Source organism: Physeter macrocephalus, chromosome 18, assembly GCF_002837175.3.
Source record: "Physeter macrocephalus isolate SW-GA chromosome 18, ASM283717v5, whole genome shotgun sequence".
Classification (NCBI taxonomy): Eukaryota; Metazoa; Chordata; class Mammalia; order Artiodactyla; family Physeteridae; genus Physeter; species Physeter macrocephalus.
In genome coordinates this window covers 94,439,063-94,456,914 of record NC_041231.1, presented here as the reverse complement: position 1 = coordinate 94,456,914, position 17,852 = coordinate 94,439,063, and the positions used below count along the sequence as shown (strand labels likewise).

General features: G+C 42.0%; 1 protein-coding gene across 3 annotated transcripts in view; it reads left to right on the top strand.

Moving 5' to 3' along the window:
* Positions 1 to 16,982, top strand: part of RNF144B (ring finger protein 144B) — a 175,989-nt gene extending 159,007 nt beyond the window's left edge. Inside the window, exons 5-9 of one of the 3 annotated variants that reach the window (XM_055079441.1) lie at positions 8,081 to 8,285; positions 10,519 to 10,663; positions 14,037 to 14,126; positions 15,177 to 15,231; positions 15,795 to 15,866. In XM_055079441.1, coding sequence (XP_054935416.1) covers positions 8,081 to 8,285; positions 10,519 to 10,663; positions 14,037 to 14,126; positions 15,177 to 15,185 — 449 coding nt within the window. In that variant the 3' untranslated portion in view covers positions 15,186 to 15,231; positions 15,795 to 15,866. Of the gene's footprint in view, positions 1 to 8,080; positions 8,286 to 10,518; positions 10,664 to 14,036; positions 14,127 to 15,176; positions 15,232 to 15,794 lie in introns of all 3 variants that reach the window. The other 2 variants (XM_055079439.1, XM_055079440.1) reach the window with 2 other exon arrangements.
* The last annotated feature ends 870 nt before the right edge of the window (positions 16,983 to 17,852 follow it).

Below are 17,852 nucleotides of genomic sequence, written 5' to 3'. Positions count from 1 at the left end.
AAAAAAAAAAAAAAAAAAAAAGAAAAGTGACTACAATAGGAATTTATTTTCCTGTTATCATCCATTAATCCTACTGTATTCACTCATGTATTCAATATGTACTTATGTATGTACTGAGTATCTGTGTGTGCCAGGTGCAATTCCAGATGTGGCTTCAAGCTATGGTTCCATTTTTCTTTGAAAGCTCTTTTGTTCTCAGCATTTTTCACAAAAGCCTCCTTTCTTTTTTTTTTTTAATTAATTAATTTATTTAATTTTTGGCTGCGTTGGATCTTCGCTGCTGTGTGCGGGCGAGGGGGGCTACTCTTCGTTGTGGTGCGTGGGCTTCTCACTGCAGTGGCTTCTCTTGTGGAGCACGAGCTCTAGGCGTGTGGGCTTCAGTAGTTGTGGCACACAGGCTCAGTAGTTGTGGCACGTGGGCTCTAGAGCGCAGGCTCGGTAGTTGTGGCGCCCGGGCTTAGTTGCTCCGTGGCATGTGGGATCTTCCTGGACCAGGGATCGAACCCATGTCCCCTGCACTGGCAGGCAGATTCTTAACCACTGCGCCACCAGGGAAGTCCCTACAAAAGCCTCCTTTCATTTTGAGCCTTAACATTTATGAGACGGCTCTTCAAATTTCATCTTGCTCTTGCATTTGACCTTGGTGAAATGCTCCCACTCCATCATTTCTATCTAATTATTAAGGTCATATCTCACCAGAGCTCCCTGTGTAGCTATTTGGTTTCTTTTAGTGTTTTTACTTTTTAAGACTGGGTGATACTAAATGACTTTATCATCAGTTCAGTTTTATTTTTTAACACCTCCCATCTCTCATTAGTCACCTTCCTTTTCATGGTTTCTGATCACAAGCTCATTCTTATCATCTGTGTGTGTGTGTTTTCTTTTTAAGCCTGATTTTCTGGTGTTTTGTGGTAAATGTATGACTAAGTCTAGGGTTTCCTTCCCAAGCTATTCTGTGCTTTCAGATGGTAACACTTTCTCCTTGGCTTCACGCTTCTTCAACTTTACCATCCCATTCTTTTTTGTTGATCAGTTTTAAACCTAACACAGCACCCTCTAGATGTTACAGCTCTCCTCTGAAAAACTGAAGTGTCTGCAAGAAAAGACATTTATTAGCAAGTTGGGTGAGATTTCTAAAGGGACCTGAATAAGAGGCACAGTGTTCATAAGTGTTTTCCTCTTCCTCTCTGCAAGTCCATTTCCTCATCTGTAAAATGGGGATAGTAATGGAATGATGGTCCCAGAGCTGCTGTAGAGAATAAATGAGTTAATATTGTGTATGTCACAGTGTGCATTCAATAAATTATTACTGCCATTATTTTTATTCTTCTTGTTGTTATTCATCACTACCACCCCCAAATCTTGTCCCCAGTTTTCTAAACTAAACTAAGAAAGAATCTTCCAGAATCCAGATCATGTCTTGGAGTGAGTGCACAATAATATCACTCTGTTTTCTTTTCATCTTAATTCAAATCTTCTTCAGTGTGTTTCCTTCCTTATTGTCCTAGACTCTAGAGAGTTGTATAGAGACTTGATAATCAAGGCAAATTCCTTACCCCACCTATCATATCCATTTCCTTCATACAGTATATTCTTACTCAAAGCATCAATCCACCGTCTCTGAACACCTCCAAGGAGATTGTGACTTGCTGAGATGGAGCATTCAAAGTTGCTGCTTCAAAGAGAGAAGATTCCCATGGTGATGGGGGGATTAAAATCTATTTAGTAACATGATTATGTTTTTACATAAATAATGGTATTCTAGGAGTAAAAAGGCCTGATCCCGTCACATACTCACTAACCATGTGTTATGCAGACTCTTAACTTCTGTTGGTCTCAATATAACAGTGTTAGACTAGATAACCTCAAAAGTTGTTTCCAAGTTTGAAATGCCGTGGTTCTCATCAACTATCTTGAGAGCAACCCCTCTGCCGATGGCCACCTCTGTTTGGGTATATTTACTATAGCAGATGTTAATTCCAATCAGTTTAGTTTAATTGCATTTTAACTATCTGCAGAAGACCTTTGTTCTTTGAGATAGTAGAAAGCAAATTAATTTTGGCATAATTTAAAATGCAGTGGGTCGTAAAACAGTTTGATTTAGCTCAGCTGATAATTAAATTAGCTTGATTGCATGGCATTTCCCACAATAATAAACATGCCTCCGATGTCTTTTTTGGTACAGCCTCACAATGGTAGAAGATGGCAGGAAAACAACACTTGTGTTAGCTGAGAAAATATCTAGCCGAATAAGAAGTAAGCTTCACATATCTAGTTCCAGGTGGGAAAACCAAGGGTCTGGAGTTTAGTTTTCGAACGCTGAAAACAGTTATGGGGTCAGATGTGGTCTGTAGGTTTCATGACAGTTTTATTTTCTTGGAATGTGTCTATGTGCTAATAATTGTCAGAGTATAGAAGTAGAAAATAGTTTTAAATAGCATTTCCTGCCTTATGTAATTTACATGAAGAAGCAGAATCTGAAGATCAAATAGTCATGGGTCTTTACTTCAGTAATCAATTCTAATTTTCATAAGTAAATTCCAGTTCAGGTCTGTGACTTCGTCTATCTCTGTTGTAAGTATGTTACAATTAATCACTTTTCAGTCATGTCCATATTAAAGTGTTGAGGGTACCGTTCTCTTTTTCTAGGTTTCTGAGCTTTGCCCCATCTCAAAGCTGCAGAAAGCTTTCCTCACTGCTGATACAGAAGAAATTATTTGAATATGCATCAGTTCATTTTTTTTTTCATCTTTGGAATAGAAATTGGAAGGAGGAAGAAATTGAACCTTAAATGTTTTGGATAATGTGCGTTTTGTTTATCTACATAATAACTGTGTTTCCTGAGCCCAAAGCCAGGAGGTAGAATTGAATTCACAGTAATAGTAATAAAGAGTGTTTTAGAAAGTCCTCCATTCACCCCAGCGGCTCTCCTTCCCTTCAGACTCCTCTCAGATAATTGGTGTGGAGGAGGAGACAGCTCTTGCTCATGTGATAGCGATTTGGCTACCACCTGGTATCCTGGCTTGGCTTCTGGGAAGTCCTGTTAGCTGCCGGGGCGGCCAATTTCTGATGGCTCTTCAGCTTTTTTCACCTTTTCTACCACTCTGGCTTCTAGGCCCCGCTTGTGGTATACTCTGTTACCTAAGGTATATGAAGCAAAATGGTGCTCTTAATGGCACATTGGAATGTTAATAATTTTTATAAAGCAAGACAACTCTTTTAGCTTCTTTTGACTTTTACTTGTAGCTGCTTTTCTGGGAGCCAGGCTGAAGGATAATGTGAAGGACAGATGCCATATTGTATTCAGATCCCTTTTCAGTGTAACCTGGCCAGAATTGTATGTCTAGATCCCTGTTCTGTTGTGGGAGGCTCTTCTCCTAGAGACTCCAAGATGCCCTATACAAATATCTCTCTGAAGAGTTGTGTCTGTTCTCTGAAAATATCTAGACGCAGGGCTGAACAATATAGAACCTTGCCATAGATGCTTTCATTATCTTTTATTACCATAGGGAATTGATCTACAGATACTATTTCTTACACTTCTGTTATGTTGCTTCACTCATTTATTCAATGAATACTATGTTCCAGGTACGTGTCTAGGCCAGTCGTTGTCAACTGGATGACTGCATCCAACTTCATCTCTCCCGGGAAATCTTGACAGTTTCACCTTCAGACTATGTTCCACATTTTTAGTACTTCCACTTCTAACATATATCATCTTGTATTAGATGTATCATCTTGGATTAGATAACTGCAATAGCCTCTTACTAGATCTCTGTGCTGCCACTTTGTTCTGCTACCACCTATTTTTCCTACAGTAGCCAGAATAATCTTCTAAAAGTGGAAGTCATATCACAGCACTCCCCTGATCAAAATGGCCTTCTCCTCCAATGGCTTCTCATCACGTTTAGGCCTTATCATCATAATCTGCGATTAGACCCTTGATGACTATCCCCAGATTATTTCCTGTGACTCTCCCCTCTGCTTACTTAGCTCCTTGTAAGACTGGACTGCCTTATTACATGTGTAAATCCCTTCTTTTGCATTATTTGGATAAAAGTTGGAAATCTTTCAGGCCAAAAACCATGTGTAGGTTGGCTACTTATTCACGGTTCTCACTTATAGACTTAAATGTGATTTTTAAAAATTCACAGCTATAAAAAACCCTCAAAAACAGAAGTGATGTTTGCCCAGTATCATCTGGTTCTTACAAATGTAACAGTCCCAAAGGCTTATCTTTCCCAATTCTAACCAAATTAATACTTTAGTCACCCAGTTTAAAGAGTAGAAAGTGTGCATTTGAGCTGAGCGGTCTCTGTCATGAATCAAAAATTGAGAAGGCAGAGAGAAAAACAAATTAAGTATTCTTCGTGTCTTCAGGCCCAGAAACACCAGTGTGCCTTTTCTTCTCACTCAGAAGTGTCCATCATGAATTTCTGCAGCATGTGGCTGTTTGACTATAAGGGAGAAATCTCTGCGGTCCTGTCTGTACATCCAATAAGAGAAACTGAGTCACTACTCCTTTGAATACTCATTCCCTAACTCCTTGCTAACTTACTTTGCTCCTTACTTTAACATAGAAATATAAACTGAGAGGACTTTAATGAATTTGGCTAGATTGCCCCCACCCCATCCTCTACCCTCCTACCCACCAGAATAGTCATTTACTCTGCTTTTAATGGTTTATCAAGAAGGCAATAATAACACACCTTTTTGGCAAGTATCTTTTACATAAGCAGAGCAGTATTTAAAAGTTGTACGACAAGCTCAAGTACCTGTGTAAAAAAAAAAAAATCTGGGCTTCCCTGGTGGCGCAGTGGTTGAGAGTCCGCCTGCCGATGCAGGGGACTCGGGTTCGTGCCCCGGTCCGGGAGGATCCCACATGCCGCGGAGCGGCTGGGCCCGTGAGCCATGGCCGCTGAGCCTGCGCGTCCGGAGCCTGTGCTCCGCAACGGGAGAGGCCACAACAGTGAGAGGCCCGTGTACAGCAAAAAAAAAAAAAAAGAGGTTTAGTTTTGAAAGTGCTATATGTAAAAGTCCATGTTTTGCCAAGTCGACATCATTTCAGATGTAGAGAGCCCTGACTGAGGTGGGTGGAGATCTGTGGTCTAATATAGATCATCACATACTTTCAACACCAGGACTGATATTGGATGATTTTACTGTGCACATCTATTGATGAGAGTCCCAGAAGAGAATTTTGGTGCAAGGCAATTCAAGATGGTATTATTACTGTATGTATTATAAATCGGTTATTTGCAGAGCAGTTTGTCTATGCTTTTGAAAAACCCGGGAATTACTACTTTATATCAATAGGTAACATCCCATCACTGTGTCAGGTATATTGGAGCACACAAATAGAATAAGAAATAGCTCTTGCCTACAGTCTGAAGAGAGAAAGGCCGTCTTTACGAAATGAATAGAGAACAGCAGTGAACAAGATGCATGTTCTGTGACTCCAAAAATTAAGACAAGCACGTGAAAGTAGGTCCTTTAGGAATGGATAGGCTAGACTTGGTAGAGAAGAGAGGGGGTTTTTAGGGGGAAGGAAAAGCACAGAATGAGAACTGTATATTTGGAAAAGAAGGTGAAACAAAGGGGAAATTTGAATATATTTCGATGTTATAAAAAGTAAATGATTTTCCAGGGGACAGCTTAGTTCCAAAATTATTTTATTAGTCTGTTGTTCATATGCCAGACTAAAAGTAGCCTTTCAGTCAGCTTTGAACGGCTGTGTTCAAAGGCAGAAAGACCAAAGGACGATTCCTCCCCCTGTATCAGGGAGGAGATCTTGTCCCAGCAGCCCCTTGCTGGACCTCCCCTGACCTCCCGTTGAGGACTCGTGTCACATACCCCAGCCTTAGCTGCAGGGAAGGCGGAGAAAACAAGTCTCTGGAATATTCCACCTCTATAGAGATAGATAAGAGTTCTCAGCAAGGAGGGTTGACAGGGGTAAGGATAGATATTGAGTAGATAACACTAGCATTGGCTGGAGTAGCCAATTTCATTTCTGAATAGAGTCACATCCACCAACTCCACTTTTGGTGTTTGTTAAGCTCTATAGGTTATTCCTACAGAACAAGACTTCTAATGAAAGAAATGAGTAGAAGCCTGTAATGTCTCTCTTCTGCCTCTCCTTCCACACTCCTTTTCATTGTCACTTATGTACTGTCATAGTGGAGAAAACTACAGACGATCTCTGTTTTCTGTGTCTCCGACTCTTCCCTAGCGTTTGCATTGGACTGTGTGTCATAGCTGCACTGCATACTAAGGCCCTTTTGTTAATAGGATTTCATCAGAATCTTTCATTGCTCCCCTATTTATTGTTTCTGTTTCTATTGTGCCACCCAGATACCTGAAATAATAAGGGGGTAGAAACAAGTCAGAACATCCACCAAATAATTTTAATTGATTAGAGATATGAAGACAGGTTGCATACTTGAATCTTTTTAAGGTGATCAGTAGGGATGCTATAAATTTTATAATATCTCTTAATTTTCCTTTCCTTTCCCACCTTTATCATCAAACTTTTAAAAGACCTGTGATTTAGAATAGTAAGTAGATATTTAAGGTGGGAATCCTTAGTGCTAAGATACATTGCCAGACTTCATTTCTTTGGGCTTAGTATTTGCAAAGCAGTTTAAAGAGTTTGGGAGAAAACATAAATGGTGTGGAAATCAAAGGTCAAGGTCTTGGAGCATATGTGTGTCAGTGTCCCCTTAACATTTTAATCATCCTGTCCCAAAATTCTGGGTACCTTAGAGGGGTTCATCTCTCGGAGTCTGAGGACCTGTGAATCATAAGCTTCCCTTTTCTGATTATATTTGGCCCATCATTCTCTAATTCCTGCCCTCCAGAGTTATTAGATAAGATAATATGTTTAAGAATGCTCTTTTTGAATAAAAACCTATAATAAACATAGGTCCAATTGTTGCATTTTCTAGATGAAACATTATTGGAGACAGTGTTTCCTGGAAGATTTCAGACTTTTTTTTCCCCCCTGGTACTGAACTTGTAAAATTATTACCTTTAAAGTTAAGCTCATACTTAATACCTTCATTTTGTTTTTGCACCATTCTTTGGGGTTTTTTTTTTTTTGCTTTTTGCATGGAAACTTCCAAGAATCGCAAGCCTTAAGAAATTTGAAACTAGAATCTCATCAGTTCAAACTTTGCAAAATATGTTGGTCCAGAGAAAAAAGGGCTACTCTACCTCTTAAATAACATCATTTTCCACATGATATTTTCCACTAAAGGTTATGTTATATGACAAGAATATGGAGTCTGTTATTGACTAGAAAATGGAAAACTGAACAAGATTTGTAGACACTCGCATAGAGAGACAGTTGCACACCTCCCAAACCGTATCTTCTTTTCTGCATGCCACATGGATCTAGCCAGTGTGGTGTATGATGATCATTTTATGGCCTGTGAAGGTCCCTACCTTTTGTTTCTAGAGCATGTGGGTCTTTTACAAATCATGCCTCACTAGCACATTGGCAGGGCAACAGAATATCCAAATTGACAGCCAATCTGACTTCTTGGCTGAGCCGCACCAGACACTGTTTGGTCCTAAAACTATTTGATTCTTCTTCTTTAGTTTCTCTCTACACAACAGAAGAAACCTCACTACCTATTTATCAGTGCCCGAAAGGACAAAATCTTTTGTGGACTTTTTTTCGTTTGTTTTGGTTGGTTCTTCATGTCCAATTTTTCTCCAAGATGGTATCCAAAATAATTGTAGAAGGGACTTGAGCTTTTTGCCTATGTTGAATGCTAAAAGGTGAGAAATATTCCAAAAGAGTTGTGCATTTTGGTTAGTAAGAAGCCTCCTTATCTGTTCATAAGGGCAAATGGTGGCCTATTCCATGAGTACGTACTTTGGGAAGTGTGGCAGGGCTGGGTGACCTTGTAGGTCTGGGTCCACTGTGAAGACCAACAGTAGAAATCATTGCCATTGGTTGTACTAAGCTTCCATAAGTGTCGACCTATAAAAGAGAATAAATGTAGGAGAGAAAGCAAAGCCTCAAGCTTGAATGAAAGATAGGCAGACCACCACATTTTCTTTCTTTACACTTTAGAAGTTCACCTGGACCCCTGCAGAACGTGGTGTCCTGTCGTAGACTGTCAGACGGTATGCCCCGTCGCATCAAGTGAGCCAGGACAGCCCGTGCTCGTGGAGTGCCCTTCTTGCCACCTGAAGTTCTGCTCGTGCTGCAAGGATGCTTGGCATGCAGAGGTCTCCTGCAGAGACAGTCAGCCTAGCGTCCTGCCAACAGAGCACGGGTAAGAAAGGAAACTTCGTCTTGGGATTATTCACTAGTGATCTTAGAAATACGTTGCTTGGAGAAGGAGTTATATTGTGATGACATTTCAAGGTAAGTTATTTCCCTACAGAGCTTTCCTGAGAAGTGTCTCAGAATTGGTAAGTTATTAACAAAGAATAACCAAGTAAGCATGTCTAAAGGGATTTTAGTTACCTACCCCCAGAGAATCTTCCAGATACGGCTGAAGTTAGAGTCTGTATGAGTTTTGGTTTCTTTTTAGGTAGGAGGCATGTGGTCCTTTGGTTCTCCATAGGAAGTCATGACTTTTGTCCACAGCCGTTTGCTTAGGTACTGTGACCGCCTACAATTGACACACCTCATTCTTCCTGCTTGCGAAGAGGTGCAGAAATGATTTTCTTCCCTGACTCAATTGCCAGCTTGTGAGGTGTGCCAGTCATATCAAAAGGAACACAGCAGTAGAAACAACAGCCATTCAGCGTAGCACGCTGCTAAAATTCGTGTGTACTAGAGAAAGAGAGCTTATCTTTCAGTACGTTGTCCTCTGAAAAAACAGTGCTGAGGTTGAGATTTTGTTATGATGAGAAGCAATGCACTCTGTACCTTCTAGGACGGAGGGTTTTTATGGCAGCAGCAGGGCCCAGAGTGAGAGACCTTTGTGTTTGATCCCTTGCTTTGCTTGAGGCTATGGCTGTTTTGCATCAGCAAGATCAGAAATACCAGTGTTACCGTCCAGTTGGCTTAATCACCCAGCACCCTCGGAGTGTGGAGAACCGTTCTCCAGGAACAGAAATGCTACCTGGCTGAGATGCTGTGCTTGAACTGCAGACCAAACACATCAAGAGGAGAAAAAGAGCTAACACACGTGGCAGGCATGTGCCCGCTTAGCCAGCACCTGCTACATTTTCACTGCCACGCAGCAAGGTCCCCGGGGGATCACAGGACAATGTAAAGATCCTAGAGGAGAGAAGGATTGAGTTCTGACATTGTCACTTGGTATCTGTGACTTCATGCAAGTCATTCAGCCTCTATGAGTCTATTTCTCTATTTGAAAAAAAAAAAAAAAAAAAAAGAGGAATGAAAATGGTGGCTGTCCCTCTGCTGTGTGGGGTTGTTATGAGCACAAAATCCAGTCATAGGTTTGAGTACACTTTGTGAAACTGATGTTTCCATGTGCTGGGTGGTGGTTTTCATGAACAGTAGCTAAAATGCAAGCCAGTGCTCTGGCTCACCCAGGCCTCCCTCCACCTCAGTTTGTTCTACTTATTTTATTTATTTACTTTTTTTGCGGTACGCGGGCCTCTCACTGTTGTAGCCTCTCCCGTTGCGGAGCACAGGCTCCAGACGCGCAGGCTCAGCGGCCATGGCTCACGGGCCCAGCCGCTCCGCGGCACGTGGGACCTTCCCGGACCTCTCCCGTTGCGGAGCACAGGCTCCAGACGCGCAGGCTCAGCGGCCATGGCTCACGGGCCCAGCCGCTCCGCGGCACGTGGGACCTTCCCGGACCGGGGCACGAACCCGCGTCCCCTGCATCGGCAGGCGGACTCTCAACCACTGCGCCACCAGGGAAGCCCTGTTCTACTTATTTTCTATGCCCCTTGAGCCTGTGAGCCTTGCTGGCCTATTCATCTATTTGGAGCAGGTCTTTTCAGTGATATTGGGCATTTATTAGAAAGAATTGATGATTGACTCCCTCCAGTCCCCTCCGTTTGTTTATTTGCACAGATCATTAGGTAGATGATCTCTACCCCTGTGTTCGATCCTGAGCTGTTTTTTCTTTCCACTGTGTGGCAGACTTCTTGTACTTTTTATTCGGACAGGGTGTGCTCAGAGAATGAAAGACTAATTTGGCAAAACCATGAATTCAATCAGCTGTGGAAAATACAATTATGTAATTCACTCAAAGCCAAAGATAAATAAATTAAGGTTCTTCTTTGTTTTGAGTTATCTGAACGACAAATAATCTCTCCTACTGTTACCCTCACCATTCCCCTGGGATGGGGAATCAAGCACAGATAGACAAGAGTTCACTCCCTACCCAATAGGAGCCCTGGGAATTCAGTTGATGGCCATAAAGTTGAGTCTAGAAGAGCATATTGAGCTGATTAATTAATTATATTCAGCCCACTTTTCCCATAGCTCTGGTGAGTGCACACCTTGCGGTCCTTGCTTTTTAAAAATCAGGCAGCATTCTCCATCCCTCTCCTATAATTTCTCATTCATTTTGTTTCTAGGGCCCTCTTCGTGACAGAGGCAGAAGCCCCCATTAAGCAATGCCCAGTGTGCCGGGTTTATATTGAACGCAATGAAGGCTGTGCTCAGATGATGTGTAAGAACTGCAAGCACACGTTTTGCTGGTACTGCCTCCAGAACCTGGACGTAAGTTCCACCTGGAAGAGTCTCCCCGTGTGGTCCTTCTCCATCCTGTATCTGTGCGACAGCCAGTATCTTATGGGCTTTCCTTTTAAAATATTGATCCCGTTCTTGTTCGCCAAAGAAATTTATTTTTCTTGATGAGACATCCTGAGCCTGCTACTTTAGATACCTCTCTCTGATTACCTTAGGTGTGTCACCTTAACTTTAAAGGCAAGCTTTTGTTTTAGGGACATTTCCTGCTTTGAGGGCATTGTCTCATTTTATTATGTAAAGGACTATTAGTGTAGTAGTTTTATATTGCTTTTGTAACCAACTACCACAGACTTGTGGCTTAAAGCAACACAAATTTATTGTCATTAGTTCTGTCCATTGGAAGTCTGATATGGATCTCACTGGATTAAAATCAAGGTGTCCTCAGGACTGCATTCTTTCTGGTGGCTCTAGGAGAGGATCCATTTCTTTGCCTATTTTAGCTTCTAGAGGCTGCCTGCATTCCTTGGCTTATGGCTCCTTTTTCCATCTTCAAAGGCAGCATCATCACATCTCTCTGACCCTTCCTCCATGGTCTTAACTTCCAGAGTGATTCCCTCCGACAAGCTGGGAAAACCTCTCTGCCTTTAAGGATCCGTGTGATTAGGTTGGGCCCATCTGGATAATGCAGGATAATCTCCCCCATCTCAGGGTCCTTAATCACACTTGCAAAATCCCTTCTGCCATGTAAGGTAACATATTCACAAATTATGGGGAATAGGCCATTGGCATCTTTAGAGGAGCAGTTATTCTGCCTACCACGATTAGATTGTTTTTTCTCTTTATGAATTTAAGGAAAAAAGCCATTCAGATAAATGGTATCTCTTAATTACTATCTCATTCATTGGTGTGACAGCGGGATCGTTACTGCTTTCTCAGAGTTCCCTTCCCACATAAAGGGGTCTTGTCTAATTCTTTTCCCCTGCCATTCATGAAGTGTGTCTTCTCAAATTCAGGTGCAGCTCCATTCAGTCCAGTGCTGAGGCTAATGGTAACCTCACAGTTAAAAGGTGATGTGAAGGATTGGTGAGAGTTTTTTCAATTCTAGTGTTTTAGTTTGGGGTGGCATAAGTTTTTTATACATAGTCCCTATTTTGGCAATTTGGACCTGTAAGATATGTTCATATCAGTGTAAGCCCTCAGTCGTGGTTGGATGGGTGGCCGTTCTTTTCTCAACTTTTCATTTTAATTGCTTAGTTTGCTTTAATTTCATAGGCCATTTGTGTAGTGCTTTAGTATTATACACACTCAATGAGCGAGTGTAGTTAACATGGCACGCATGCTGGCCACCACATGCCTGATTTTTAACTGAAAATTAGATACATTGCTTAGGCTGACATCTATGAGTAAGAATCTTAATCAGCTTGATGTCAGGATTTCAGGAAGAGGTATGCACTGGGGAGGAGAAAGTTGACATTTTAGACTCTAGAAGCCTAGCAGGTCAGGTTGAAGGACATGTTTTCATTCTTTAAAAAAAATCCTATTTATTATAACCCCTTGAATTACAGTTATGTTTGATATTTGAGACCTCTCCTAATTCCAAATGAATGATATTCTGGATGAGGGTATGACTCATGATTGTACACCCCTCATGCTTTATAAATGAAAGAAATCTTTTTTGATTTCCTTCAGGTTTAACCAAAACCGTAATTGGATTCATATCCACTAGGAGGCTGAGCCCATGAGGTTCTCTTTAGGAGGCAAGAGAGTAAGGGAATAAATATGTGTGCCAGATCAGTCCTTCCTTTGGCTGAAATACGTTTTAGGTATGGTGTTGCAAAGAACACAGTGTTCCGTCACTTGTGCTGTTCTGGTACGCGAGTAAAATGCTACAGATGTGAAATTGCTAGATATACAGCATCTTCTTCTGGTCATTGTGTTTTGAGGTTTCATTTTTCCCAGCTTTAGCCAGGGGGCATTGGCTTGTGGATAATGATGTTTTCCTGTAGACAAGTGTTCCACGTCATGTGGTGGGGTTGATCTTTGTTTATAGGAAAGTTTTAGAGCATGGGTCTAGGAGAAGGGTGATTATCCAAAAGCCAAGCCTGAGACGGACACCAAAAAGAGTGATTTTGAGTTTTGCTGCGGGGAGTTGGGTTTGTTTCTGCCTTGATTCTCATCTCTGCTGTTTCAGAGGATGAGATAGTCTTCATCCTCTGCTTTGGGAACCTCAGAGACTTGTCCCCTTCATTTATATCTTCTCTCTCCTGTGACTTCAACTTCCATTCTCTACTCTCTAACCTACCCACACATTCAACTGTATCTCATTTAAAAACGGTTAACACTTTTCTCAAGCCTACATCTTTCCCTTCCTGCCATTCTATTTCTCTTGTTCCTTTAGAAGCCTAGACTCAAAACAGCATAATCGCCTCTAGCCGTTGACACTCCAGTCATTGCAGTGACTCAGATTGCTGCCTACACACACCCTGACTGCATTCTTCCAAGACTGTGAGAGATTCCTTTTGGGTAAAATCCAGTGGATACTTCATTCCTCATCTTACCTGGATTGTCCGCTGCCTTTCACATCTCAACCACCTCTGCTCCAGTGATGCCATCTCTTCTGATTTCCCATCTTTGTTTCTGGCCACTGCTCAGTTTCCTTTCCAGGTTTTTCCTTGGCCCCGTCTTAAATGTTTGTGTTCAATAACCTCTTCACTTCTCAGTCTACACCCTGTGTCAGGGTAATCTCATCTACTTCTGTGGTTTCTTCAGCCCAAGGACATTGCTTCCCAAGTCTTTTTCCCAAAATCCAGATCTATGTAATCAGCTGTCTTTTGAACAGTACTGCTTAAATGTCTCAAGTATCTCTCGAGTTCAACACGTCCAAACTGTGGTCATCATCTTCCCAACAAAATGCATCTCTATGTTGTCTCTTCCCTCAATAAAGCCTTCTACCCAGTGCTTCTCCCTCATCTGTGATTTCTTCTCCCTGTTTCCTCATCTAGTTAGTTACCTTCTTAATTCTTCATGGCTATATTCACCTCTTCTCCATCTCAGCCACTGGCATTATATCTCAGCTGGTTGAATACGAAGCCTTTTAGCTGCCTCATTCATGGTCCTCTCATTCCATACTGCACCTCTGCTAGAGCTACCTTTCAAAGATAATTGGTCTGGTCGTTAATCTTGTTTAGAATCAGTGGAGTCTCAAGGACTATCATCTGTTTTCACTCCATGATTTGTAAAATTACTAAGATGCTGTCTAAGGATTGTCAGCTTGGAGTTCCTACAGGCTGTCATTAATATCACCAGAAAGAGCCTTTGCTTCCAGTGAGGTGATCTGATGGGGTTAGTATCCATTTCTCAACTCAAAAGTGCATGTTTACTGAAAGCTCTCTTTGCTTTTCAGAATGACATTTTCCTCAGACATTATGACAAAGGTCCGTGTAGGAATAAGCTCGGCCACTCGAGAGCCTCAGTGATGTGGAACCGAACACAGGTACCCTGACCTTGAAAGGAGCGTGAGAGAAGCCAGACCTGGGATGGGTTAAAAAGCCCACCTACTTATCCTCCCCACTCCATTCCCTACTTACCCAGCCCAGCCTGAGAGGTTCTGGGGAACTTCTGGGGCCTGAAGTTAATTCATGAGCACAGTCTCCTAGAGGAGAGGTGGAGGGGCAGGGCGACAGAGCAGCCAAGTAATTAACAGTGACCAGCAGAATGAAGACGAATGCTCGTTCTTCCTGAAAAAATGGAGAGAATGACCTTCCCAAAGCCCTTTGAGGCATATTTGCTATGAAAGGCAGGCCTCTAAAATCCCATGAGCCGGACTTCCCTGGTGGCACACATTGTCAGCCTGCCAACGCAGGGGACACGGGTTCGAGCCCTGGTCCAGGAATATCCCACATGCCGCGGAGCAACAAAGCCCGTGCGCCACAACTACTGAGCCTGTACTCTAGAGCCCGCGAGCCACAACTACTGATGCCCGTGCGCCTAGAGCCTGTGCTCTCCAACAAGAGAAGCCACCGCAGTGAGAAGCCCGTGCACCGCAAAGCAGAGTAGCCCCTGCTTGACACAACTAGAGAAAGCCCGTGTGCAACAACAAAGACCAAACGCAGCCAAAAATAAATAAATAAATAAAATAAATGTATTAAAATAAAATAAAATCCCTTGAGCCCCTGCTGGGGCATAGATCCCTCTCTACATGTCATTGTGTGTTTACGTGGCAGGTTCAAAGGGAGTCCTGGTTTATTTTTAATAATGTTTCTTTCTTTCTTCCTTCCTTTCTTTCTTTCCTTCCTTTTCTTTCTTTCTTTCTTCCTTCCTTCCTTTCTTTTTCTTTCTTTCTTTCCTTCCTTTTCTTTCTTTCTTTCCTTCTCTCTTTCTTTCTCCCTTCCTTCCTTCGTTTCTTTCTTTTTCTTTCTTTCCTTCTTTCTTTCTTTCCTTCCCTTTCTTTCTTTCTCTCTCTCTCTCTTTCTTTTCTTTCTTTCTTTTCTTCCTCCCTCCCTCCCTCCCTCCTTCCTTCCTTCCTTCCTTTTGAGGGAGTCAGTGTTCATAGCCTAGAAACCATTATTAACAACCCTCTAAGACTGTTGAAGAAACAGGTAGGTAGCCAACACCAACAATTCATGATCCCACTGGGCTTGTGCCAGAGCCTGAGTTAGCGTTTGGTTTGTCCTTCCGGGCACTGGCTAGAAGGTCCCATAATTGTAACTGCTTTATGTGCCTGAGATGGTGTCTTAGTTCAAGCTGCTATAACAAAATACCCTAGACTGGGCGGCTCAAACCACAAATTTATTTCTCACGGTTCTGAAGATTGGAAGTCTGAGATCAGGGTGCCAGTGTGGTTGGGTTCTGGTGAGGACCCTCTTCATGGTTTACAGATGGCCATCTTCTCACTGTGTCCTCATAGGGCATAGAATGGAGAGAGAAGCAAGCTCTCTGCTGTCTCTTTTTATAAGGGCACTAATCCCATCATGAGGACACCATCCTCATGTCCTAATTACCTACCAAAGGCCCCCATTTCCAAACATCATCATATTGGGGACTAGGGTTTCAACCTATGAATTTGGTGGCGGGGGGGGACACAAACAGTCCACAGCTGATGGTAGAGTGTACACATAGGAAGACTGAACTGCTGAAATAGGCTTTTCTTCTACATTTCCAGGTGGTCGGGATTCTTGTGGGGTTGGGCATCGTTGCCTTGGTGACTTCACCCTTGCTGCTCCTGGCTTCCCCATGTATAATCTGTTGCGTCTGCAAGTCTTGTCGGGGCAAGAAGAAACAGCGTGACCCATCCACAACCTAAAGATCTCCGTTCGTATCCATGTGCCACAGATGTCTGGGTTATATGAGACAGCACAGTGATAAAGCCCCCCTTAGTGAACTCGCCTCCCCCTCCTTGCCAAACTTTGGAAGTGCCTCTGTGTCCAGACTTTGAACTTGCCTGCCCACCTTCAGCATCCAAAAAGGCCAAGCGCTGGTGTGTGTGTTCCTGTGTAAAGAGAACCGAGTTCAACAGTCCAGGCCATGTCTATGGAGCGTGTTGGAAAGCTTTGGGGTTGATGGGGAGGAACTAACACATCATCATGCTATCGTCTGAAGGATCCCACTGGACTGTTCAACTTCCAGCCACATTCAAGGAGCCTGAATGAACACGTGGTGTAATAAATGTGCTGCCAGTTATGACAACACACATGCTAACTGAGAAGCCATAGTCTGTTGTGTTGATTTGACCATCATGAGAAGCATGAGGAAAACTTCCTGTAGGAGGGGAAGAATCAGACTGTTTAAGGGGAAATTCTTATAAGAATTGTAATTCTTGTAAGAATTATAAGAGAGCTGCTTATCTTAGGAGCTGATATGGCAGTTCTCCCTCTGCCGGTTAGGGCGTGTGCTGATGCCCCAGGAACTTGGCGGAAACACAATAGGTTTCTCCTGTGTGGTCTCAGTGTCAAGCAGGAGAAACTGCTTTGCAGAGGGAGTTGTCCCTTCCCAGGAAAAGGGCTGCAGCAGGTAAAATAATCTGGTCTAATGTAGTATCTCTCCCCTGGGTGATAAACTTTTCTTACAGCTAGTAGCTGTGGTCTACAGGATTGTTTTTATATGAAGTATGGGTAAAGTGGCAGAGATTCAAAATCATCATCACAGGTATCAGGGACCTTTCTTGAGCTCTCTGTTCATGCACCCAACAGATTTAGAATTGGACCTGCAAGTACACACCGAGAGTGAATATTAAAGTCCATAGGTATATCTAGAATCTGTATAACTTGCTGCCTACCTAGAGTTTCTATTTATTGGGCATGAATGGATTTACCCAATAGTATACACAAAATAAATGTTTACTTAAAAGCCATTCTTCTGGGACTAATATGGTTTATTATAAATCAACCTAAATGTTTTTTGCGTATTATATATGTACATTTTGGTTACAAGTTCATAAGTTACCTGAAGGCTTTGACTCATAAACATAACTCTTTTAAAATAGTACAATGTGCCATCCCAGTTTCTAAAAACACTAATTGATAATCAAGTTGTTTTTGTATTTCCAAACACAATTCAGAGCAGCTCTCTTCCCAGCAGCAAGGTTTTGCTCTTTCAGCATCTGTTAGGGCAATCAGAATACTTTTTGTATGTACAGGGCACTGATAAAACAACAAAAAATATCTGAGAAACAAAATATAAATGCTTTATATATCTTAAATAGTTTGGGTTCGTATCACCTCATTGTGGCTTATTTTTCCCATTATACTATTAGTCAGATTTTGAATAAATGAGTTTTGAAAAGACAGTAACTTTTACTATAGTTGCCATTAGCAAAGTAACCTGGTGCTTCATGAGAAACATGTTAAATGTTAGTGGACGGCTCTCCTTGAAGCTAGGGGTACCACATCAGGACCTATCAGGACCTATTTTCTGAGGTAACTGGGTAACTAGACTATTAAATTGCTGCTATCCTGGACCTATTATTAAAGAACGATGCTTTGCCTATGTAATGGATTGTAGTCTAAGTGGGGATGTGTATATTTAAGAAACTTTAATTCACATGTACATATTGATATCTGATATATGTATAGTACATCTATTGGTTGTGTACATTTTTATTTACTGTTTGTATAGAACATAGATGAGAACTCTGGGAAAACTTTTAAATGGCCACCAACCCCAAAATATTTTAAATTATTCATTAGGAATTTCTCAATATTAAGTGTCTTTCTTTTCCTTT